General features: G+C 43.1%; 1 protein-coding gene across 9 annotated transcripts in view; it reads right to left on the reverse strand.

Annotated features, from left to right (window-relative positions):
- Positions 1-24,146, reverse strand: part of UTRN (utrophin) — a 943,118-nt gene that overhangs the window by 153,230 nt on the left and 765,742 nt on the right. For 5 of the 9 annotated variants that reach the window (XM_089654598.1, XM_089654599.1, XM_089654602.1 and 2 more), the window contains 2 exons: positions 21,208-21,268; positions 18,775-18,831 (listed from right to left, as the gene is read on the reverse strand). In XM_089654598.1, coding sequence (XP_089510724.1) covers positions 18,775-18,831; positions 21,208-21,268 — 118 coding nt within the window. The remainder of the gene's footprint in view (positions 1-18,774; positions 18,832-21,207; positions 21,269-24,146) is intronic. The other 4 variants (XM_089654601.1, XM_089654604.1, XM_089654600.1 and 1 more) reach the window with 2 other exon arrangements.

The following is a 24,146-nucleotide window of genomic DNA, read 5'->3' on the forward strand; positions in this document are numbered from 1 at the left end:
ACAAATTAATACAGCTTTGTATTAATAAATACATCATTAATGTGTTTTTTAAATGCACACAGTGTAAATGCCTGAATAAGAGAGGGAGAAGCAGTTGTCAAACAAATCTGATTTCTTTTTAGAAGGTGAGCTAAACCTTGGACAGAGGGGTGGCGGTGGACGTGGTATACTTGGATTTTGCAAAAGCGTTTCACACAGTTCCCCACCCACAGCTAACGTGTAAGGTAAAGTCTACAGGCTTGGAAAAATCCATATGTAAATGGATAGAAAACTGGCTAATAGATCGTATTCAGAGAGTAGTGGTTAATAATTCATGGTCTAGGACTGTCAGTGGTGTACCCCAAGGTTCAGTGTTGGGACCCTTACTTTTTAATATATTTATAAACGATATAGGGTCTGGGTTTAAAAATCCCATTTCAGTATTTGCAGATGACATCAAGCTGTGATGTGGAATAACGTCCTTACAGGATGTCTCCAACTTACAAGCCGACCTCAATACACTGTTTAATTGGGCAACTATGTAGCAAATGAGGTTTAATGTTGATAAATGTAAGTTTCTGCACTTGGGGGCTAAGAATATGCATGCATCATACATACTAGTAGAGTACAACTGGGGGAATCAATGGTGGAGAAGGATCTTGGAGTTCTGGTACATCACAAGCTTAATAATGGCATGCAATGCCAAGCTGTGGCATCCTCTTTTGTATTAAAAGAGGTATAGACTCCAGAGAGATATCATTTTACCCCTGTACAAATCATTAGTATTACCTCATCTGGAATATGCAGTTCAGTTTTGGCCACCACTTCACAAAAAGAACATTGGGGAACTGGAGAAGGGCAACCAAACTGATAAGAGGCATGGAGGAGCTCAGCTATGAGGAAAGATTAGAGGAACTGAATTTATTCTCTCTTAAGAAGAGGAGATTAAGGGGGGATATGATCAACATGTATAAATACATCAGTGGTTCATATAGTGAACTCAGTGTAGAGTTATTCACCCTGAGGTCATCACAGAGGACAAGGGGACACTCTTTACATCTGGAGGAAAAGAAATTTAATCTCCAAACACATAAATGTTTCTTCACAGTAAGAACTGTGAAAATTTGGAATAGACTCCCGCAAGAGTTGGTTCTGGCCAGCTCAGTGGAGTGCTTTAAAAAAGGTCTGAATTCTTTCCTAGATACACAGAATATAACTGGATATAACATTTAATTAAAGTTGTTCCAGGGAATATCCGATTGCCTCTCGGGAGATCAGGAAGGAATTTTTTCCTGTGCAGGATCATATTGGATCATGCTTTACTGGGTTTTTTGCCTTTCTCTGGATCAACTGTGGGTGTAGGATTATAAATTTTTATTTATGGTCAAACTAGATTGAATTTTGTCTTTTTTCAGCCAGACTAACTAACTAACTAGCAGCCAATCACTTATGCTATCGTGCAAGGCGTATGCTAAAAGAGAGAGAGAGCAGAGAAACAGAGAGGGTATCTACTTCTCCTTTCACTGTTTAGTCAAAGGGTAGGGATGGGATGGAGACTTGTAAAGTGAAAATGTAGCAGAGAAAGATCAGTTCCACTCCTCTGCCAGGCAGGGCTGTGCTATGTAGCAAAGCTGTGTAAATATCAGGACTGAATGGACAGAAATAAAAGTCCTTTGGCAGGTAAAACAGTTCTCATCTGAGTATTTAGCTGTTTGTCTGGAGTTCAACTTTATTTCATGATTTATTGCCATATGTATTAAAGGGCCCAATGACACGTGCAGCATAGTGAGAAACATTTTGTTGTATGCTTTATTTTTCTGAAAAATATGAATCTAACAGTTTGCATTTTTGTAAGATTATTTAGTTTAAATTTTGGATACAGAGCATGCCTTTTAGTAATTTTATCATCCTTGCAGGAGGACAATTTCTTTCTGATAGTTTTAGAAGCTGTAACCAGGACAGATTTTTATTCATGAAAGAGACAACTTGTAATACTTGTATTTTTCTTTTTGAATGTTCTGTATATTCAAAGCATCATTTTTTTCTACTAGTTTTAAATATGCATTGCAAATATCTCATGTGGTCCAGTTTAATTGCTTGAAGATCATTATTTTCTAAAACATCAACATCCCGCTACTTTCTTGCAGGCCTCCAGCTCATCATTAAAAGGACATCTGCATTACTTTTTTCATCTTGTAAAAACACCCTGTCTGAAATCAATGCATGAGTGCCATGCATGATTAACACTGTCCTGCTCCTGAGTTTCTGTTAATGAAAATGCTGGCCGGTAGACTATGATTTTCACATCAGCTCATTTGATATTTTTGTACAGTGCTGAATTTCTGTCCTACCTACCAAAACTATTGCTTCTAAAAGCCAAGTCAGCCCTGAGCACATTAACCACTTGACCTCCTGAGGATTACCCCCCTTCCTGACCAGGCCATTTTTTGTGTTATGGAGCTGCATTATTTTAATTGACAATTGCGTGGTCATGCAAATGAAATTATGTCCTTTTTTCCCCACAAATTAAGCTTTCTTTTGGTGGTGTTTGATCACCTGTGCGTTTTTTATTTTTTGCTCTATAAAGAAAAAAAAAGACCGTCAATTTTGAGAAAAAAAACAATATTTTTGACTTTTTGCTATTAAATATGTCAAGTAGAAAAATTTTAATAATCAACTGTCATCATAAATTTAGGCTAAAATGTATTCTGCTATATGTCTTTGCTAAAATAAAATCCCAATACATGTAAAGTAATTGGTTTATGTGAAAGGTATAGCGTTTACAAATGGCGGTACAAATACTGCAATTTTTTTTTTCACTACCAATGGCGGCGATCAGCGACCTATAGCGAGACTGCGGCAGGCATTCTGACACTGGGGGGAGGAACTAACTTGGTGTCACTGACGTCCCCAGTGACACTAATACAGTGATCAGTGCTAAAAAAAATCAATGATACTGTACTAATGGCACTGTACAGGAAGGGGTTAACATGAGGGGCGATCAAAGGGTTAACTGTGTGCTGGGTGTGTTTTACTATGGAGCTGTGTGTCACGATCGCGGCATCAGACCTCAGACCTTCTCACCAAACTCGTGACCGAAGGACTGGCCGATCTAAAGCCGTGATGTGACGTGCGTAAGAACTGTTTCTTTTTCTTAAGACAAACTCAACTGGAATTTTCCTATCACGGCCAAACCAATACCTTATTTGGCAAAAGAATTGTTAGGCAGGCTCAGCGCCATATGCTGCTTGCATTCCTGAGGGAGGGGAAGGAGGAGATACATGAAACCTCTTACGACAGGGAGGCCCAGACCCTCTGCCTGGCTCTTATATGCAGATCCTACACCTCCAGGTGTTCGCATAGGAGTTTAAGAGAAATACCCAAAATGTATAAGTTTGTGGCAAAATGGAGAACCGCACCTCTCCCTGTGGGCATGATTGTGACACCTCCCCCCTCAGGTGGTTGCATGGGAGAGGACTACAATTTCTCTCCTGACGCAACCGACCTATGCCCAAGGGTTCACCTTGGGTTGACAGGGTGCCATTGCACTGTGGGAGAACCAGGTTCCTTCCGTTGTGCCGATCAAGTGAGTGGTCACAGGGGAGCACCAGTCGGCTGTGACTATCCGGACATCGTGGCGACTGCCGGGGTGCCCACCTGTTCACAAAGCACTTTGGCTCAGGGGTGTCATCTGCTAACATATTGAGATGAAGCTTTTTTGTCGAGGTAGAGAATGAGCTTTCCCTCTCCCATCTCCTTCCTCTGAACCAGGACTACATCTGACCCGAAGGTAGTGGCGCTTGTGTGCACCGGAACCGGACAGGCGAGTTCTGGAAATCACTGCCCGGATGGGTCCACAGGTACCTTCGTCCAAGATGACCAGTCCTCTTTACCTGCTAACATCCAGGACACCATGTCCGTCAGTTTCCTGCCTGCTAGGTCAGTCACGGGTCCAGCTGAGCCATGGTAGTTGCACCCAGGCGTCTTACCGTAGCCAGCTGCACCCACGACTGACGTCACCTGTTTTCTGGCCTGGGGAGCAGACCAGGCCACCACTGCCTCAGTCTCCCCATGCCAAGACCTCTGGGGGTCTCTTCCTACCGGTGTGTTCCAAAACTGAGCCACTGACATGCCCCTCTGACAGTTACCCTTCTCGGCTGTCAGACAAGGCCCGGGCAGTTGGTTCCTGACTAGTGACAGGGGCCTGAGTTGCTCTTCCCAGACAGGGCCGAACACTGCAAGGCCCCTAAAGTGGGCAACTGCACTCAGTTCCACTCCGCATTGCAGGTCATTCCTGACCCCTGGAGAGGCGATTGGTGCGTTCTCAACCCCAACGAGCACTCCCGTGGATTCAGGTAAGCCACATGGGGTAGCGAAGGCTGGCTCGTCCTGAGCCTGCTGGGTTAGAAATGGTGGTCCAGGCCCTCTGCTCCGGTCCATGATGGTTAGACAGCGGGCCCCTTCATGGATGCTCCATTACCTCATGGCTCCTGGGCATGGGGTAGGCCACAACCACAGGGCTGGCGCTCAGTTTTCCACAGTCCTCACAAAGTCTGGTCATCTGATCCTCTTTGGGGACCGAGACTATCGGGGATGCCCAGACTCTAGCTGACCCCTGGATTCCTGACGGCACCAATCCCTCTGTCTCTTTGGCCCATTCAGTCTGCACCTCCTGTGAGATGAGGTTGGCTGAAGGCATGGGGAAAAGATATACCCTGCCGTCCAACTCATGAACAGCACGGTGACCTCTTCCTGGGTTTTCCTGAACTCTGACACCATCTCTCATAGGCCTTGCCAGCAGCTCCTGTACCGGAATGGAAAGGAGAGGTGATTGGAGCTGAAGGCCACAGCCCCCTCTCGGAGACCCGTTGATCAACTCCAATGAGGCCCCTCGCACTGCCAATCCAGGTGTGCTGTCACTGCCTAGGACACATGTTTGTCTGCCTCGTGACACACCAGGACAGGTCAGATCATATGACATGCTTTCAGTCTCCCTGTCAGGCCTTTGTTCACCCTTCTCAGTACGGAAGCTTACAGCTATCTGGCTGCTGAGGTCCATGTGTGAATTGCTTTCCAGTGCTGCCTTACATGTGGAACTACAAGTGCCAGCCAGCTGTCCAGTACCATGCAAGGACAACGCCTGGACAGTTATCAAGGTAGAATCCTCTGGGCCTAGGCAAGGAACAGGCCTATCCAGACCATCTCTTTGCTCAGCCCCCAGAGATTGTACCTCTGCCCCCTTCACAGCACTGTGGTTGACCCCCAACAATGAAAATGCATCATTTATATCTTCATGACCATCATCATCATTAGCATTATCAATGTCAGCTTCATCATCATCATTATCAACAGGTACGTTTCTAATGTCCATGACACATGAGTTCGATACCTCCCCCTGCAAGGGGATTTCTTCTCGTTCTCCAGCTAATGAAGAATCTTGCCACCCCACTCCATTCCCAGCCCCCTCCCTCTGTCCATCTACAGGTTGCCCAGACATTACCCAACATCTGCACACAGTACCTCAGCGTGTCCAGAGAGTTCCAGGGGGGTATTCTCGGCAGGGCCGTAATAGGACACAAGAGTACCCAAATCGGCACCCAACAAAACAGGTGTGGGAATTTCATCCGAGACCCCCACCTCCCTCATCCCCCTTCCCGCACCCCAATCGATGAATACCTTCCCACAGGGTATGCGTGAACAGGTCCCCCCAACTCCTGTGAGGGTAAGGAACTTCCCTGGGATGAGGTTCCTTGGCTTAATCACCTCTGGCCGGATCAAGGTGACTTCTGCTCCGATGTCCCGGAAACCAGTTACAGACCGGTTGCCCACAGTGACTGGCTGCAAGTTGGCAGGGGTTACCCGCATCTTCCTGCGGACAAACAGCATTGAAGAAGAGTTGCTGGCCGGCTGGCCAGATGATGTCATCTGCTTCTGCTCAGGACACTGCGTCCTGACATGTCCGGCTTTCCCACAGGTAAAACATCTGCGGTTGTCAGGCAGGAATGGCTTGGCCCCAGGCGCTGCAGGTGTTGGTTGAGGGGGATCTTGACTCACCGGCGTAGGAGGGGTTGCTATGGGCGATTTCCCTCCTTTCCAGCCATTTGGAGGAGCCTTGTGAAGGTCAGACACCCGCGTGTGGACAAAGGTATCTGCCAAATCGGCTGCAGCTTTAGCAGAGGCTGGTTCTCTTTCTAAAACAAACTGTCTGACGTCTGCCGGGCAGATATGCAGGAGCTGATCTCGTATCATGATATCTTCCAAAGACTCGTAGGAGTCAGCTTTCAGTCCTTTAGTCCACTGTCGGAATGTGGTGGTTAAGCGACTCGCCACATCCGTGTAAGAGTCCCCAGGTCCCCTTTGCATGGACCTGAACCGCTTGTGGTACACTTCCGGGGTCATCTGTACTTCCGGATGATGGCTTCTTTTAAAACTTCATAATCGTCGTCCTGCCCCTCTCGCATTTCAACAAATGCATCCAGGGCCTTGCCTCGTAGGCCTGGGGTCAGGTACCGAGCCCATTGAGTTGGGGGCACATGGTACTGATGGCACGTTTTTTCAAATGACAGTAAGTATGTGTCAATGTCACTATCTTTTTCCATCACTGGAAACTTGGCTGCTGGGCCCACGACCAGAGAGGCGTCACTGTGCTCTAGGGACCCGAGGTCCTGACCCTGTCGCTGCTGCTGCTGGAGCCTCGCCATCTCCAGCTCGTGCCGACGATCAGCTTCCCTCCGGCGTTCTTCTCTGTCAGCCTGGCGTTCCGCAGTTTCTCTGTCAGCCGCTGCTTGGCGTTCAATGAACCGCAGGTATGCCTCAAGATCTGTCTCCATGAGGCGTTTCAGGGCTTCCTGCATCTGAGGAGAGACTCTGCTGGTTACAGGCACTCCGATGCTGGCCCGCTCAGGTGGTAGTGTGATGACAACATTTGGTGATCCTCCAGTGTCCGTCTCTGTATGCCTATCCTGCGAGGCCGTCTCTGAGCCACTGGGATCAGATGTCGTGGGAACCCCGTCAGGGTCAAGTTCCCCTGAGTTCTGCTCTGCTTGGATAGCATCCTCCAATAGGTCCCGAATCAAATCTTCACGATTTTTGTGACCGACGTCCAATCCTCGTGAGGTACATTCCACCTTCAAATCACCTTTGCTCATGTTCTCGTATTCTGCTACACCAGGCATAATTGCAAGCAAAGATAGAATAGAAAGTAGGAAAAGGAAGGAGCTGTTGCTATATGTGTCTCTATAGATATATATATATAAACTATGCACCGCTTGTTTCTAAGGACTGTTTCCACAAAGGTTACAATCCTTCAATGCAGAGCCAATTTTTTAAACACTGCACTGAAGCTCTTAATGAAAATATCCCACGTACGCTGCCAACAATATGTCACGATCGTGGCGTCAGGCCCCAGACCTTCTCACCAAACTCGTGACCGAAGGACTGGCCGATCTAAAACCGCGATGTGAAGTGCGTAACAATACCACGCCCAGCTGCACCCTGCACAAAGATTTTCCAGCTAATGGACTACAATCTATGTACCTGCAGCCTGGACGCTATTGTTACTGGGTGGGGTTAATTACACAATTAACCCTTCACACTGCCACCACCTCCTTTTTGTATAGAGAAAGAGGAAACTCAACAATACACTAGGATGATTGGTTAACCATCAGTATTCCGCTATCTCTACCGACTGGTTATACAGAGGGTTAAATACTCATAGTAGCATTCTCTTTAGAGGCAGGGATTCGTAAATTGCAATACAGAGCTATAGAAACAGTTCAACACTTTTAGAAAGTAAGATTTATTACCAAAAGGTTAAAAGGGTGCAGTATGAATATTTACAGAAAGAAGATGTAACCAATATATATATATAAATATACAGAGCATAACAGCACAGCAAACAGATCACAGAAAGAAGTTTAGGTAAATAAGTACTTGCCAAATAAATGCCTGGGGTTAAACAGCTTCAAGTTTCATGAGCTCCAGGATGATTTGCTTTCTTGTCTCTACTGCTAGTTCCGTTGACTCATCGCAGGAGACTTTGCTTTCTGTCTGCCAATCTTGTATTGCAGACGGTTCTATTTCTCTGACTGACCACAAGAACTAAGGGCTCGTTCACACTTGGCTGTTTTACCAACGCTTGCCAAATGCCCCTATAGCGTTTGGCAAGCGTTGGTCCAGCATTTGCGGAGCGTTTTTTTAACGCTCCGCAAACGCCGCATGCACGGTTTAGCAGTGGTTGCTAGGCGTTTGCCGAGTGTTAATAACGAACCACAAACGCCTATAATGCAGTTTGAGTGGTGTTACCGCTCTGCAAACGCCCCGCAACCGCGTCTCAACCGCACCGCAAACGCCGGCCGGGCGTTTGCGGAGCGGCACCATAGACGAGAATAGGAGGCTTCAACGCCTCCTGACTCAACCAGAGGCGTCCATTTTGCCGCGACGCGGCGCAAACGCTCCTGTTAGAACAGCACCATGTGCTGTAATGTGCAGAATTGGCAGAGGCGTTTGGGAAGCGGTAAAAACGCTTCCCAAACGCCTCTCTGCCGCCTGCACACAACGCTAGTGTGAACGTAGCCTTACTGTTTCTTTTTCTTAAGACAAACTCAACTGGAATTTTCCTATCACGGCCAAACCAATACCTTATTTGGCAAAAGAATTGTTAGGCAGGCTCAGCGTCCTATGCTGCTTGCATTCCTGAGGGAAGGGAAGGAGGAGATACATGAAACCTCTTACGACAGGGAGGCCCAGACCCTTATATGCAGATCCTACACCTCCAGGTGTTCGCATAGGAGTTTAAGAGAAATACCCAAAATGTATATGTTTGGGGCAAAATGGAGAACCGCACCTCTCCCTGTGGGCATGATTGTGACACAGTGTGTTTGTGCTTCACTGTAATCACACTGCTTTGGATAGCTGTGCTGTGCACAGCCATCCAAAGCAGTGTGCACAAGCTGACAGAGAGGAGAACTATTTTGTTTGCAAACATTTCTCCTCCCCGTCAGAGATGCTCGGCACTCACCAGGCTCCGGCGAGTAATCGCCAGCCGGGACCTGGTGATTGACAGGGCGAATGGCCCTTACCCAGAAATACAGAATCACGTATATATACGTGATTTTGCGCACCCGTGCCACCCTGTAGCAGTATATCTGCTATAGGACGGTCGGGAAGCAGATAACTGTCCTAACTTTAAATTCAAAACATTTAATACCACAGAGTTTATTTAATCTTAATTTGTTTTATACATTTATTAGCTATTTGATGCATACACTTACAACTTTTACCGTATTTCCTAAAGCTGCTTTCACACTGATCAGTTTTTCTTCCATTTTTGCCTTACCAAAAGCAGAAGAAAAATGAATGACCATTAAATAGTTTGGAGCACCACATAGTTACCTTTCTAAAAGTCCTGCATTTTTGGCGCAGTAAAAAAAAATGCACAAAAAATGTACCTCCCCATTGTAATTAACTGAAAATGTATCAGAAACATGGCAAAAATGCACCAATGATTGTGTTTTAGGTGTGTTTTTGAAGTCGTATGTTCTTTTTTCACAGGCGCAAAATGTGCTGGAAATGTGGCAAAAACACAGTGTGAATGCAGCCTTCCTTTTGCTGGGTTAAGAAGACTGTGATGCCAAACAAGGAGGTATTGATACATGTGGCACTGGTGTAATGGGACAGACTAATGTACTGATATACTGATGCATGTAATGCCATGTGCCAGTGGAATTGGTGTACAATGAGGTTGCCTCAGAAGATAACCACTCTGTTGCATGTTTGTATTCTGCCGACACTGCCCTGCCAGGAGCTGACAAACAAAATGTTTATATTTCTGACAATTATGAAATGTGTAATGCACTGCTCATTGTAATATGGCTGCTTTCGGTGATGAGAAACCATAAAGTCAGTTTGATGTAATGGCTGAGGCTGACACCTAGGTGATTGTCTAAAAGCGCAGTGGGAAGTAGGCCCATACAGGTTCAGGAGGGTAGGTCTAGGAAAGATTTCCCACAATGTATAAAGCCCCAGGGAAGAGAAACTTTACTAAACACCTTATCTGCCCAGAAAGGAGAATTTAAAAAAGAACTGGACTCTTTACAAGTGTCACATGACACAAAAACGTCAGCAGGCCAAAACAATTGGTCAGACCCTTAAAAAATTACTGGAACATTGCTGCAGTCATTTGGGAATTTTACTAAGGAAACTGACATAATGAAGCATACAGTAGACATGGGGAAACAAAGTGAAGATGGCACATCCTCTTAGGCAGTTCACAAAATGTGATAAATACAATGGAGAATAAGACGGCGCCCATACGTAGTATGCAAAGAGGGACCAGTGTGGCCCACATGGTCATATTAGGGCAATGTCATTGCCCTAATATGGCAATGTGGTCATAAAAGGTCAGTGATGTCATGAGCATTCCCATGCCCTTGTTTAAGTGCAGCTACGGGGTGAGGAATGGCCCAACTATGGCATATTGGACTGGTGCTAACAGCATACTTCTGGGTTTGGCCAAACTTAGATTTGGACCAAACCCAAACTCATTCCCTAATCACAACTCTATAAAGCCTGCAAGCATTGTAGAAGATATGGTTTCAATATTTTCCACTAACATAAGTTAAAGTGTGTAAAAACCCTAACAGTGGTCCATTTTGGTCTGTTAAAGAGGTTCTAAAGGCTCAAGGTTTTTTACCATCATGTATTCTATGCATGAAGGTAAAAAGCCTTTTGTGTGCAGCGCCCCCCCCCCCCAGCCCAATCCAATCCCAAGACCCCTCCACTCCAGTGACATTCTTGACAGCCTCCGCTGTCTGAAGACTCTTGCACCTCATTGGCTGCTGTCAATCACAGCCAGTGAGAGAGAGAGACAGCAAGCTTGGGGGTCAAGCCGCAGCTCTATGTGTCTTATGGGTGCAATAAAAGAAGCGTATTTTTATTGATTTTATATGTATACACAAATGTTTTGCCTTTTATTTCTATTTTAAACTGAATGTGTTGTTTTACAAGGTGAGGGTTTAAAAAAAAAAAAAAAAAGCTTGAACTGTGTTATGGTACCAAAGTTGGCTGAAGGGGCATACAAGAATAATTTGAATTTGTCCTCAAACTATAAAAGAATAAGCCAACATTGTTGTTTTTGTTGTAAGCAGTGATATTTAAATTCTTCAGTGCTTTCATTATATTTCATGATACTGGCAGGATATTATTACAGGACAACAAATGTATGCTGTGAAGTCTGTACTGAAATTTGGGTCAAGGGCAAATTACTAGACTAACAGAAACAAATGACATAATGGCACCACACCTTACCAAGGGAAATGGCTAAAGATTTGCCTGCAGGATTTAAAATATGTTTCCAAGTAAAGGACACATCTATGATTTTGCCTGCAGGAAAAGTACTTCATTTTGTTTATGGCAGGTTTCAAAAGAAGAAGTGTTAAGAGAATAGTTTCTAGTCTTCTGGGTTTTAACCACACATAGAATGCCAGAAAAAAAAAAAGATTTTCCATCATCCATGATTAGACTTATTACTATAACAAAAAGGGTCTGATTTGCTAAAATTGGAGAGTGCAAAATCTGGTGCAGCTCTGCATAGAAACCAATCAGCTTCCAGGTTTTATTGTCAAAGCTTAATTGAACAAGCTTAAGTTAGAAGCCGACTGGCTACCATGTACAGCTGCACCAGATTTTGCACACTGCAGTTTTAGCACATAAACCCCAAAGTGTCACTTGAGATATACACTGCTTGTTGCAACATGTTAATGTGCCTGCACTTTTTGCCAATTTCTCTTTAACAAAGCTGTCCCAGGATACCAGATTAAGAGTTTATTTATACTTAAGGACTGATAAATACCAATACAGGTGTACCTCGGTTTACAAATGCCTTGGTTAACGTAATTTTCGGTTTACGAATGAAAATCCATTGAAAATCATGCCTTGGTTTACAAATTTTTTTCACAATATGAAGTGTATGTTGGTGCCGATGTTTAAATACAATTGCCGGCTTTTTTTTTTCTTCACTATAGCTCAAAGAGTTGTCACTTTCCCCGGAATTAAAGGAAGGTTTGTTTCTTTTAAGAAACTAAAAGGAAACATTGTTTCTTTTAACTTGGGGAAATAAACTAAAAAGAAACTTTCTCTTTTAGTTGGGGGAAAGTGACAGTTGAATCTCTGAGCTATAGTGAAGAAAACAAAAGTGGTAATTACATTTAAAAACCGTCACCATAATAAATTAAAAAAATGACGTGGGGGCCCCCCTTCCATCCATACCAAGCCCTTTGGGCCTGATATGGATTTTGAGGGGGACTCCCACGCCAAAATTAAAAAAAAAAATATGGCATGGGGGACCCCCCCAAAATCCATACCAGACCCTTATCTGAGCATGCAGCCCGGCAGGTCAGGAAGGGAGAGGGGCGAGCAAGCACCCCCCTCCTGAACCATACCAAGCCACATGCCCTCAACATGGGGGGGTGCTTTAGGGCAGAGGGGGCTCCCCCCCAAAGCACCTTGTTCCCATGTTGATGGGGACAAGGGCCTCTTCCCCACAACCCTGGCTGGTGGTTGTGGGGGTCTGCAGGCAGGGGGTTTATCAGAATCTGGAAGCCCCCTGTAATAAGGGGGCACCCAGATCCCAGCCCACCCATGTGAATGAGTATGGGGTACATGGATGTCCCCGCATTAGATCCAACGTCAATCATGATGCCCATTGCTTCCACCGACCCGAAAAAGAATTTAAAAAATACCGTATTTTTCGGCGTATAAGACGACTTTTTACCCCTTGAAAATCTTGTCAAAAGTCGGGGGTCGTCTTATACGCCGGTAATGGCATGCTGACACTTTTTAGGGGGGCGGCGCGGTGCCGACGCCGCCCCCCCCCCTTCCAACAGAAGAGACACTAAGTACAGGGGTGGGCAGGGGCTGCTGTCTCTTACCTGGCTCCGGTCCCACGACGATCCGGTCCAGGAAGCGTGGCTGCTCCTTCCTTCGGTTCATCCACTGGATGTTCGCGCGGCTGCTCGGCTCCGCCTCCTCACCAGTGATTGGCCGCCAGAACTGTAGCTCAGGAAAGGCACACAGGCGGCCAATTACCGGCGAGGAGGCGGAGCTGAGCGGCCCCGCGAAAATCGAGTGGAGATGCAGGTAAGTGTGCCGTGCTTAGGTGCTGCTGCAACCACATATGCTGGCTGCAGCAGCACCGTACTGGAACGGGGGTCAGCAAGTGTCAGTGGGAGGAATAGTGCCCCATCGTTGGTGTCACTGATACCAATGATGGGGCATTATTCCTCCCACTGACACCAACGATGGGGCACTTTTCCTCCCCCCCACTGACACCAACGATGGGGCACTATTCCCTGTCCCCACTGACACCAACGATTGGGCACTATTCCCCCCCCTCCACTGACACCAATGATGGGGCACTATTCCACCCCCCACTGACACCAATGATGGGGCACTATTCCACCCCCCACTGACACCAATGATGGGATACTATTTCCCCCCCCCACTGACACCAACGATGGGGCACTATTCCTCCCCCCCCCCACTGACACCAATGATGGGATACTATTCCTCCCACTGACACCAAAGATGGGGCACTATTCCACTGACACCAATGATGGGGTGCTATTCCCCCCTATGATACTAAGGATGGGGCACTATTCCTGCCACTGATACCAATGATGGGGCACTATTCCTCCCACTGACACCAATGATGGGACACTATTCCTCCCACTGATACCAATGATGGGGCACTATTCCTCCCACTGACACCAATGATGGGACACTATTCCTCCCACTGACACCAATGATGGGGCACTATTCCTGCCACTGATACTAATGATGGGGCACTATTCCTGCCACTGATACCAATGATGGGGCACTATTCCTCCCACTGACACCAATGATGGGACACTATTCCTCCCACTGACACCAATGATGGGGCACTATTCCTCCCACTGATACCAACGATGGGGCACTATTCCTCCCACTAATACCAATGATGGGGCACTATTCCTCCCACTGACACCAATGATGGGGCACGATTCTTCCCACTGGTGTGCACTGGAAGAGGGGTAGTCTTATACGGCGAGTATAGCCCAAACACTACATTTTAAACAGGAAAAGTAGGGGGTCGTCTTATACGCCCAGTCGTCTTATACGCCGGAAAATACGGTAGGTTCCGCTTCTGACGATGACTTCCAGCCATTTGCTTACCCGGGTGGTTTGACGGTTCTTAAATAGGTAAGGAGCGGGGCCACCTGGGGACATCACGCATGTGACCCCATTCCATGTGACATCAATGTCCTCACATGGGGTGGGGTTACCTGGGTGATGTCCCCGGGTAGGCCCTCCCTTTACCTATTTAAGAACTGTCAAACCACCAGAGCAGGCAGACAGCTGGAAGCCATCGTCAGAAGCAAAGTCTTTTTTTTTATTCTTTTTTTCGGGTTGGTGGAGGGCAGAGTGATTGACGTTGGATCTACTGCTGGGGACATGCTTTTCGTTTTTTTTTAATAAAGGACTTGTCGAAGACCATGTCCTGTCTTTTTTCACACTACACTTTTTGTGAATGAGTATTGGGGCCATGTACCCCATACTCATTCACATGGGGAGGGGCTAGGATCTGGGGTCCCCCTTGTCAAAGGGGGCTTCCAGATTCTGATAAGCCCCCTGCCCGCAGACCCCCACAACCACCGGCCAAGGTTGTGGGGAAGAGGCCCTTGTCCCCATCAACATGGGGACAATGTGCTTTGGACGGTGGGGGAGCCACCCCTGCCCCAAAGCACCCCCCCACGTTGAGGGCATGTGGCCTGATATAGTTTAGGAGGGGGGGCGCTCGCTCACCCCCCCCTTTTCTGACCTGCCGGGCTGCATGCTCGGATAAGGGTCTGGTATGGCTTTTGGGGGGGACCCCCACGCCATTTTTTAAAAAATTTTGGCATAGGAGTTCCCCTCAAAATCCATACCAGACCCAAAGGGCTTGGTATGGATAGAAGGGAGGACCCCACGCAGTTTCTTAATTTATTTTTTTAATTGCCGGCAATTCTTTCACATTCAGGTGTCAGTGGGGAACCCCGCTGACAGCTCAAACATTAACAGATGGTTGTCACTACTAAAATACCGCATGACTTGATAACATAAGTCATGCGGTATTTTAGTAGCGTTTACTTTTTTCTGACCTCAGGAATGGATTAATTGGTTTTCAATGCATTCCTATGGGAAACGGCGTTTCCGTTTACAAATTTTTGGCTATAGGAAAAGTCCCGCAGAACAAATTAAATTCGTAAACCGAGCTATGCCTGTATATTGGCCCTCTCCCTCCTGTAATATATCTTTGGTTTAAATATACCATACTAGGCTTTAGAAACCAACCAGAACAGATTTTTCCCCAGTCTTACACTAGTTGACTAAAAATCTTATTGATGATTGTGGACTACTAATACTATGGACATCATCCGTAGTTAGAGTAGTTTATTGAAAAGGCTGCACTGAATTGTTGCTAATCAATATCAATTTTATATTGCTTAAAATGTCAAATTTTTTTTCAATTGTAATCCTCTCTACCAGGATTTCTCCTGCATCATCTCTACAGCTAATATCCGTTCTCAGTCCTTGTCAGAAGCAAAGTAAGGGATGAAGCTGGGAAAAGCAGTATGCATGGTTTAAAGCATAGACTAAAGCAGCAACCTCGATTTGAATTAAAATTATAAGCATAATATTGATAATCTTGTAGCCAAAAAGTGTGATACTTTACTGTAGATGCATCTGTATAAAGATGCTGGCACTGTTTCCAAAATCTGCTTAACACTGGTAAGTTACTGTGACACTGTGCACCTCCTCTAAAAATTTGAGCATGTCCTTCATATAACACATATCTTACACAGCTAAGATTCATATCAAATAATAACATTGCCTTTAACAAGGTCAAATGAAATTCAGTGAGCAGTTTGCAAAGGACAGAAAAGTCATCAAACTTGAAGATGGTTTATGTTGGTGAGTTTATGTTCTTTATGTAACTACAGCCATAGCAGTCTGTATTGTAATATATAATAATATAGCTGTGCATATAGTTCAGGCACCTTTAAAAGACTGGAATGAAAGTATCTATATGCTTTAGCCCCCGGTGACATCGGGTGTAATTTGGCATGCAGTTTGCATGCCAGGTGACTTGCAAATCGTATGCCAAGTCGTACCATATTGTCCGCTATCAGAGCAGTCATATCGGTGCGGTTCCGACTTGGTTGGAGCTGCACCGATTTCAAAAGTAGTGCATGCACTACTTTTGTTGCGATTTGCATAGACATCTGTGTCAGATGTCTTGCAAATCACAAGAAAATTGGCAGGTCACCCAATTTTGAAATCATGCGACTTCACTGTAAGTAGCACGATTTCAAAATTGGTTTGATGTGACCGGGGTGTTAAGTGTCCATTACAGTTTTAGAGTGGCACAAATCTGAAAAGTGCAGCTGTATTAAAAAAATAAGAAAAAAAAACATTTTGTAACAAAGGAGGATTGTGAGATGATTAAAGGCTCAAAGTATTATAGGCATTTGAATGACCATGTAAAAATACATAGAACATATAAAGATAAATAAAACATCAGTAGAAAAAAATTACACCAGTAGAAAAAAAATTACATCAGGAAATAAACACAGAAAAGAAAAAAATCTATCATATCGTTATAGAAATGTACTTATAATTAGAAGAGAGCTATATTCTAGAGCAGGGGTGTCAAACTGGCAGCCCTCCAGCTGTTGCGAAACTTCAAGTCCCATCATGCCTCTGCCTTTGGGAGTCATGCTTGTAACTGTCACTCTTGCAATGCCTCATGAGACTTGTAGTTTGGCAACAGCTGGAGGGCTGCCAGTTTGACACCCGTGTTCTAGAGTGTTCAAAGGGTAAAAATAAGTTGAAAGAAAAGAAAATCATAGCAAGAAATCATAGTGATTGTGGGGTTGATTTACTAAAGGCAAATAGGTCTTTCGCTTTGCAAGTTGTACTTGGCAAAGAAATTTGCTCCAGAGCTTAGTGAATGAGGTAAAGCTCTGCTGGCCTCCATCATCCAAACATGTGCAAGCAAAAATGCTGTTTTTTTCCCTTGCAAATGATTTGTAATTCTTTGCTAAGTCAAAGTTCACCTCATTCACTAAGCTCGGAGGCAAATTCAGTTATAAAGGACAACTTCCCTTGCAAAGTAAACAGTAAATCAACCTCAATGTAACTAAGCATTTATTTATAATATGGACACCCTTGCCACTGCAATGCTTAATAGTGGAACAAAACTTATGCATTCTTATACTAAGTGTATATTTATATATTTTCCGTCCTTTGTATTCACATGTAAGTAAGATATTTATGCATTTTGTGTTATTGTTTTTAAGGCATTTTTATTATTGTTATAAAAAGCATATATTTTATCACACAGGAATCAGGGAAGGGTTGGGTAAATGTACAATGAAGATGCACTGAGGTAGGTAATAGGGATGAAGGGTGCAGTGCTGTCGAAATGCATCATAAGTTATCAAATCAAAGTGAGGACTCTAGTACATGCATAATATTAATGAAACCCACAGAGGTGCTGTTATTAGAAAACAAACATTGTTTGTTTTCAATGGAATAATTTAGAGGCAATTACTTAATACACCTGGTGTTTTACTAGTTTGACTTATTGGTTTTATTTATCTTTCAAAATCTTTTAGTGCTAAGGAAAATATTTTTTTTTTATTTTTCACAGGTTTCCAAAAGGAAGAAAACCCAGGTTGCCCTTTAAAGATTTTGCTAAAAGAACCCTTCACTTGTAGATATACCTGGTAGAAATACAGAAATGTAGTTTGCCAAAATATCAATACACATTCATGCTATATTGCTTGGCCACCTGAATAAATTAGTCTATGCAGGTATGGAGATCTTGTGGTTCCAAAATGTATCATTTGAGGATTTGTTAGCAGGCCCTTAGCCTAAAGCCATCCACATAAATAAAATGTTCAGCCTCTGATGTTGATTTTGAAAGTTTGGGGTAAGACTGTCAGGATGTCTACGAATTATCAGCACAAATCTGTATGCATTTAATGGGGGGGAAAGTTTTTTCAAATGGGTTCAGCCTTTATTATTTCTATGGCAAACTTAAGGAACTAAAACAAAAGCTATCCAAAAAAAAATGCTTTAAATCATTATTTTTTTTCCAGCTTCTGCCTGTCACATGACTATGAAAGACCACCTCTTTCAAAAAAGCTGTTAGTGATGTGTTGTATGACTCTTTATACAGTACAAGTCCCTGCCACCAAATGTCAGAGTTAGCCTCTTTATCACATTTGAAAAGTCAGTTGACAATTCATAAATATGTCAGATAATGCAGATCCCCACACCCTTTCCACAGATGTTATTGTTAGTACTGTCTTGCTGTAGTATACATTTAAAGAATGTGTAGAAACTGACTTCCTAACTACTGTTGGAAAGAAGAATTGTTCTTATCAGGCCAAATATGTCTAATTCATCACTAAAAACCCTTTAGCTGTCTTGAAGCAGTTCATTCAGAACTCTCTCAGCAGAACTCTTTCATATATGAGTGCTAATGTTTCTGGCTACTGTACCAGTCCTTCAGTATAACTCTGCCATGGTTTCTGCCAGCTTTCCTATTTTTTTTCTATACTGCATTATATGCAAATCTTTATATGCTATTTCCATTTTACTGTCAGGTCCTTTCTCCTTTCAAAATAAAATTCTATATTGAAGAGCATTGAAATATACCATAAAACTACACATGCTTACAGTTTACATGCTCACACACTATGCTCTTACCTGTATCCATAGTGTAAGTTGGAACTTACACTCTTGGTGAAATCTTCATTGGAGCTACTTGTGGATTCAAAGACACCACTTACTTCTCTACACAGTAATACTGTTTTTAGGCAACTAGCCTAAACAGTTTCACACACGTTTGACAGTTCAAATTTACAGCTAATTAATTATCAAAGTTGTGTTATGGGATGATACATAATTAAACATGGTGACAATCATTTTTTTACAAGACAAGCACTACATCAAGATTAGAATCACATAATGAAGACCAATAAATAAGCTATACTGCAGAGGGGACCACTTCGCCTCTTGCTTTTAACTTGATAAATTACACAGTGTTATTTTAACTGACATTTAAAATGCTGATGTTCTAAAAAACACCGAGCCATAATAACAGAGAAGGAATTGAGGTTACATCTTCACTTTCTCCAAAAGAAAAAAAAGTTTTGGCTTAAGATACACTTTAAAATGTATTTCTGTTAGGGTTTGGAGACCTCCTTTAGTGTGCCAACACACTGCATTAACTTTTTTACAATAATTACTGTTTGTTTTTTCACCTTTTTGTTGCACCTAAGTACTGCTGATTGTCTCCAGTGTCTTGCAGCCACCATCCATGTACATACATGAGCCGAGGACTGGGACAAGGGGTGGCTGGGATGGGCGGCTGCCCTGGCACAGTCGAGATTTGGGGGGGTTGTGCTAGATGGGGTTTTTTGGAGGGGGGATGTGTACTAGGAGGGTGGATTTGTGTTAGGAAGGGGGATTTGTAATAGTAGGGGGGGGGGATCAACACTAGGACAGGGGATTTGTGCTAAGAAAGAGGGATTTGGGGAGAGAGGATTTATGTTCACAGGTGTAATATGAGAGGTAGATGATCTGGAGTGGGGAGAGGATTTGAGCTGGGAGGGGAATGTGTACTGGAAGAGGGGGGATTTTTGGTTTGGGGAGAATTTTGCCTTGCAAATGAAATATATGTTTTGGGGGTAAAGGTGTAGATTAGAGCTTGAATTTTTTTTTTTTTTTTTTTGGGGGAGGTGGATTCTTGCTGACACATAATGCTCATACATTTTGGGGGTTGGGCTCCGTTTGGCATCTTTGTCCTGGGCACTATGTGACTTTGTCCCAGCACTGCATGCTGGTCAAATCACTGGTCAAATTGGTTACCTGATAGTAACAAGGGCACAACATGCCTTCACAATGTATGTTTTGACAGTTGTTTGTAGTCTCTATCAGGATGCATGACAGTGTGAAAGTGCAGAAGCACAGTTGAAGGACAGCTCTCAGCTCATAACAAGAGGTGCCCGCACAAGGACCTTCATGGCAGAATCGCCAGGTATTATTTTAATGAAAGCTGCAGATTTAAAAAGACACTTTTGAAATTATATTGATTTATAAAACTTATTTGAGATTTTAGTAATTGGGTTTAGAACTATTTTATAACAGCATTGGTTAAATGTGGTAGTGCCAGTTATTAAGGAACCACTCATCTAATGCCATCTACTGTAGATGATGAACTTTACTAGTGAACACATTACATCATGAGAGCTTGTATCCTCTGACATGTTTTGCAAGCAAACATGTCTCTATGATTAGGTGCTCAGCCAAGTGACATTTGAGAGGCTCCAGGCTTTCATCATGCACTGAGGTCTACAACAAAGATAATCATCTGGTTGATGGGTGGTGCTGTAATACATTGTGAACTTGTTTGTGGTTGATAATGGACTGTGCCCTGCACTTTGCTGCTGCCTTAAGAAAGTTCAGAGACTTGGAATCCAGCAGAAAATAATTGAATCCTAAAATTATTTGCATTTCAGACATGATTTTGCTTTGTCCACTCAATTTATAGCTGTTATATCTTAAAGTACCCTATCAAAAGAGACATTGCAAAAACAATCTGTTGCTATATTCCAAGTGGGATTAACATCAGGCTGTTGGTTATTAAGACAATTCTAGACTTAAAAATTGAACTTAAATGTTAAAGTCACACTGCAGTCTCACACCCTTTTTACTCTTGTACTGTAGTATGATATGATTTTGCACAGAAATGTCCTAAAATGCCTTTCTATTGGTGTAAAAGTACTACGGAAAAGAGTTCTCACACTGACCTGTAATGCTGAGAAAAAGGGGTTTGTCTCATTGGATCAGTGCACTGGGCAGAGCCTATTTGGTGCCTATTGCACTGCACTATCATATTTAGACACAATACAAAATTGTAACAACAGGAGAGCCTACAATTTATGACAGACTGAATAACTTTTGCTGTGAGTTTAATTGGACTTTGTGTTTAAATGGAATATTTTTTGTTACAGTTTATTGAGTAATAGATGCATATTTTTATCAAAAAGTAGAATTTTTTACATATCTGTTTAATTTAACAAACAAGAATGCTCACAAAGCTAAAAGGTCAAAAATAAAGAAACAAAAAAAACTCACTTGATGTAGTAGGGCACTTTATTAAGTGACACAGATCGTTGCCAAGGAAGCTGTACTGAAGCTGAAAGCATAAGGAAAAAAGGAACAAGATGCATCAGACATCACTTAGCTCAATAGAAAACCTTAGAAAAGATCACAGAAAAAACATTACCAAAAGTCGTTGATTTTTGTTTTTTTTAGAGCATAAACCTACATTATCCATCTTGTTGGAAGGATAACATAATAATTAGAAAAAAGGGCTAAAATGCGTGCCACTACTGGAGATAATGTTGCTCTTGGACCCATTCAGTCTGAAACCCTAGGCACTCTGTAGTCACTTCACTAAGCTGAATTTACCTTTGATGTTTGCTCATTTTCTCATGAAAACATTAAGTTCATTTCCAAAAATACTGCAAAGTGCAAACATTTTAAAATATATCTCTCCATCTAAAGCCTTTGTTTTTGCTGATGAAAAACTATTTTATTTCCACCTGAGATAATCTGTATTCTTCAAAGTATTTGGGGAAACCTGGCTGCAATATCAAAATTAGTGGGGTTTTTTGCCAAGAAACATGAGATGCTCTAACAAGGGTACTGTACATACTGGTACTGGAGTACTGTACATACTGGATCTCATCAGTATAAACGCTACACATATGCCCTAGCCAGCCCTTTAGACATTGAAGGCAAAAACTATTAAAGTGATGCTAAAGATTCATTTTTTTTGTAAAATAGCAAATATGTCATACTTACCTCCTGTGGCTGTGGTGTTGTGCAGTGCAGCTTGGATCTTCCTCTTCTCGGGTCCCCTGCCGGCACTCCTGGCCCCTCCTTTCTGTCAGGTCCCCCATAGCAAGCAGCTCTGTGTGTCTATTCACACATGGAGCTGTGGCTTGCCCCTCCTCTCTCTCCTCATTGGCTGACTGGCTATGATTGACAGCAGCGGGAGCCAATGGCTCCCATTTGCTGTCTCAGCCAATGAGGAGGCAGAGACCTGGGACAGCTGAGGCTTGCATGCACATCACTGGCATACGATGGAGCTCAGGTAGGTATTGAGGGGGATGGGGGCACTGCTACACACAAAAGGGTTTTTACCTTCATGCATAGAATGCATAAAGGTAAAAAACCTTGAGCCTTCACAACCACTTTAATCAGAGGTAAGAAACATATAAAAAAATACACAAATACTGCTTTAGAAAACTCTCCTTTTTAAGGACAATGGATCACATAATATAATTGGGAACCTAAATCTAATTCTAGTTTGAAAAGGCTCTGTCAATTATATTAGGCTGTTTATAAAAACATTTCCAAAGACCTTGTCCTCTAGAGATACACTTCTATCTTGGTTTGGACAGATCAGTGTCTTAAAAAGTGACATACCCCCATCCGTTGTATGGAGATTGCATACAACAACACTTTAAAATTCTGCCTTTTCAATGGCACACACCATGCTAATCCTTTTACCCCACTCATTTTTGCAATTTAAATTAAACCCTTAGCTTCCCATATCAGAAACATCCTCAACAATAAACAGGTAAAAAAAAACAACCCCTTGGTATTGTCTTTGCTGAAGATATTTTAATCACCATGGTAAACCCAACAACAACCCTCCCTAACCTACAAGAATTAAATATTTATAGACCTTTATCAGGCTTAAAGTCAAAACCTCTACGACAGAAGCTCGACTGATTACCATGCCCCAACATGTGATTCTTCAATTAAGATCTTACTACCCATACATGTGGGCAACTAACTCTCTTGAAGCCTATGTTTAAATAAACTTGAAAAAAAAATCAGCACAAGGGACATTACATACAGTCAGTAGGATGCATCACTTGTGCTTTTGTTTGCAGTCAACTAAAATCCTTCTCCATCAACCCCCCCCCTCCCTCCCATTGCTATAATCATCTGGTTCACTCATCAAGAGTGTCCAACAATGCCTGCCCTTTCCACAGGGGGCAGACCTTTCAATAGTCCACCCATCCTCCATTCATAGATCAAGCTTCATTCATAGAAGCCGTAGTTAGAGTTTCTATAAATTAAGGAACTGGGCAGAAAGGGAGGGGTAAGCCCCCTAGTTCTATTACCTGGAAGATTAGGGTGGCAGGGATGTGTGTGTGTTTGCGTGTGTAGGGGGGTGCTGATGGAGGAGGATTTCAGCTAAAAGTTGTCTAAACTCAGGCTTTAAATATCTGTGGTCCACATTACACTTTTAAATCACACTTTGTACTCTTTATTATTATGCATTCCTCCCTAAATGTCCCTGACATCGAACATCTCCCACCAATGGCTTTTACAGAAAATATCTGGAGGTGAAATTAGGACAAAGTTCCACTTTCTACCCATAATTCAGGAACTACCTATTTTCCTTTTCAATCTAGATATTCCTGACAGCCTTACATACTTTGTGACTCGGCCCTGGAGTCAGGATTCCCTCTTCAAACTAGGTGGATGAAAAAAATAATAGATTGCTTTTCGTCTATGAAATCCAAGACAAATACTCTATCCCCACCAAACCTGTTTATTCACAAAAGTTAATTTGACACTACACTCAAACTCTCTCACAAACTCAACAGTTCTTATCACTTACATTTTAAAAATTAGCTTGCAAAAGCGGACCATATAGGAAAAGGATAATCTCTGACATACAAAACTTTAGTGGCTATTCCAAATAACCCATTCCTGAAGCATTATTACATGCTCAAATGCGAAACAGATTTGGGCTGTAAAGTCTTCTTTACACCGTCGCAAACTATTTGGAACAAGACTATTAAAAGTTCCATCTATTTCCTATATAGAGAAAATTCCTATAAAACTATATTTTATTGGTATTACACTCCACTCAATCTACTCCTCTAATTCTAACTTCTGCTAGAGCTGTAACGAAGAGGCAGGTACTCTATTTCACCTCTTTTGAACATGTTCTAAAATTGCATCATTCTGGCATACTGTAAAAACAT

The sequence above is a fragment of the Staurois parvus genome, unplaced genomic scaffold (genome assembly GCF_062004578.1).
Source record: "Staurois parvus isolate SC_StPar_1 unplaced genomic scaffold, SC_StPar_1.0 ptg000780l, whole genome shotgun sequence".
Taxonomy (NCBI): domain Eukaryota; kingdom Metazoa; phylum Chordata; class Amphibia; order Anura; family Ranidae; genus Staurois; species Staurois parvus.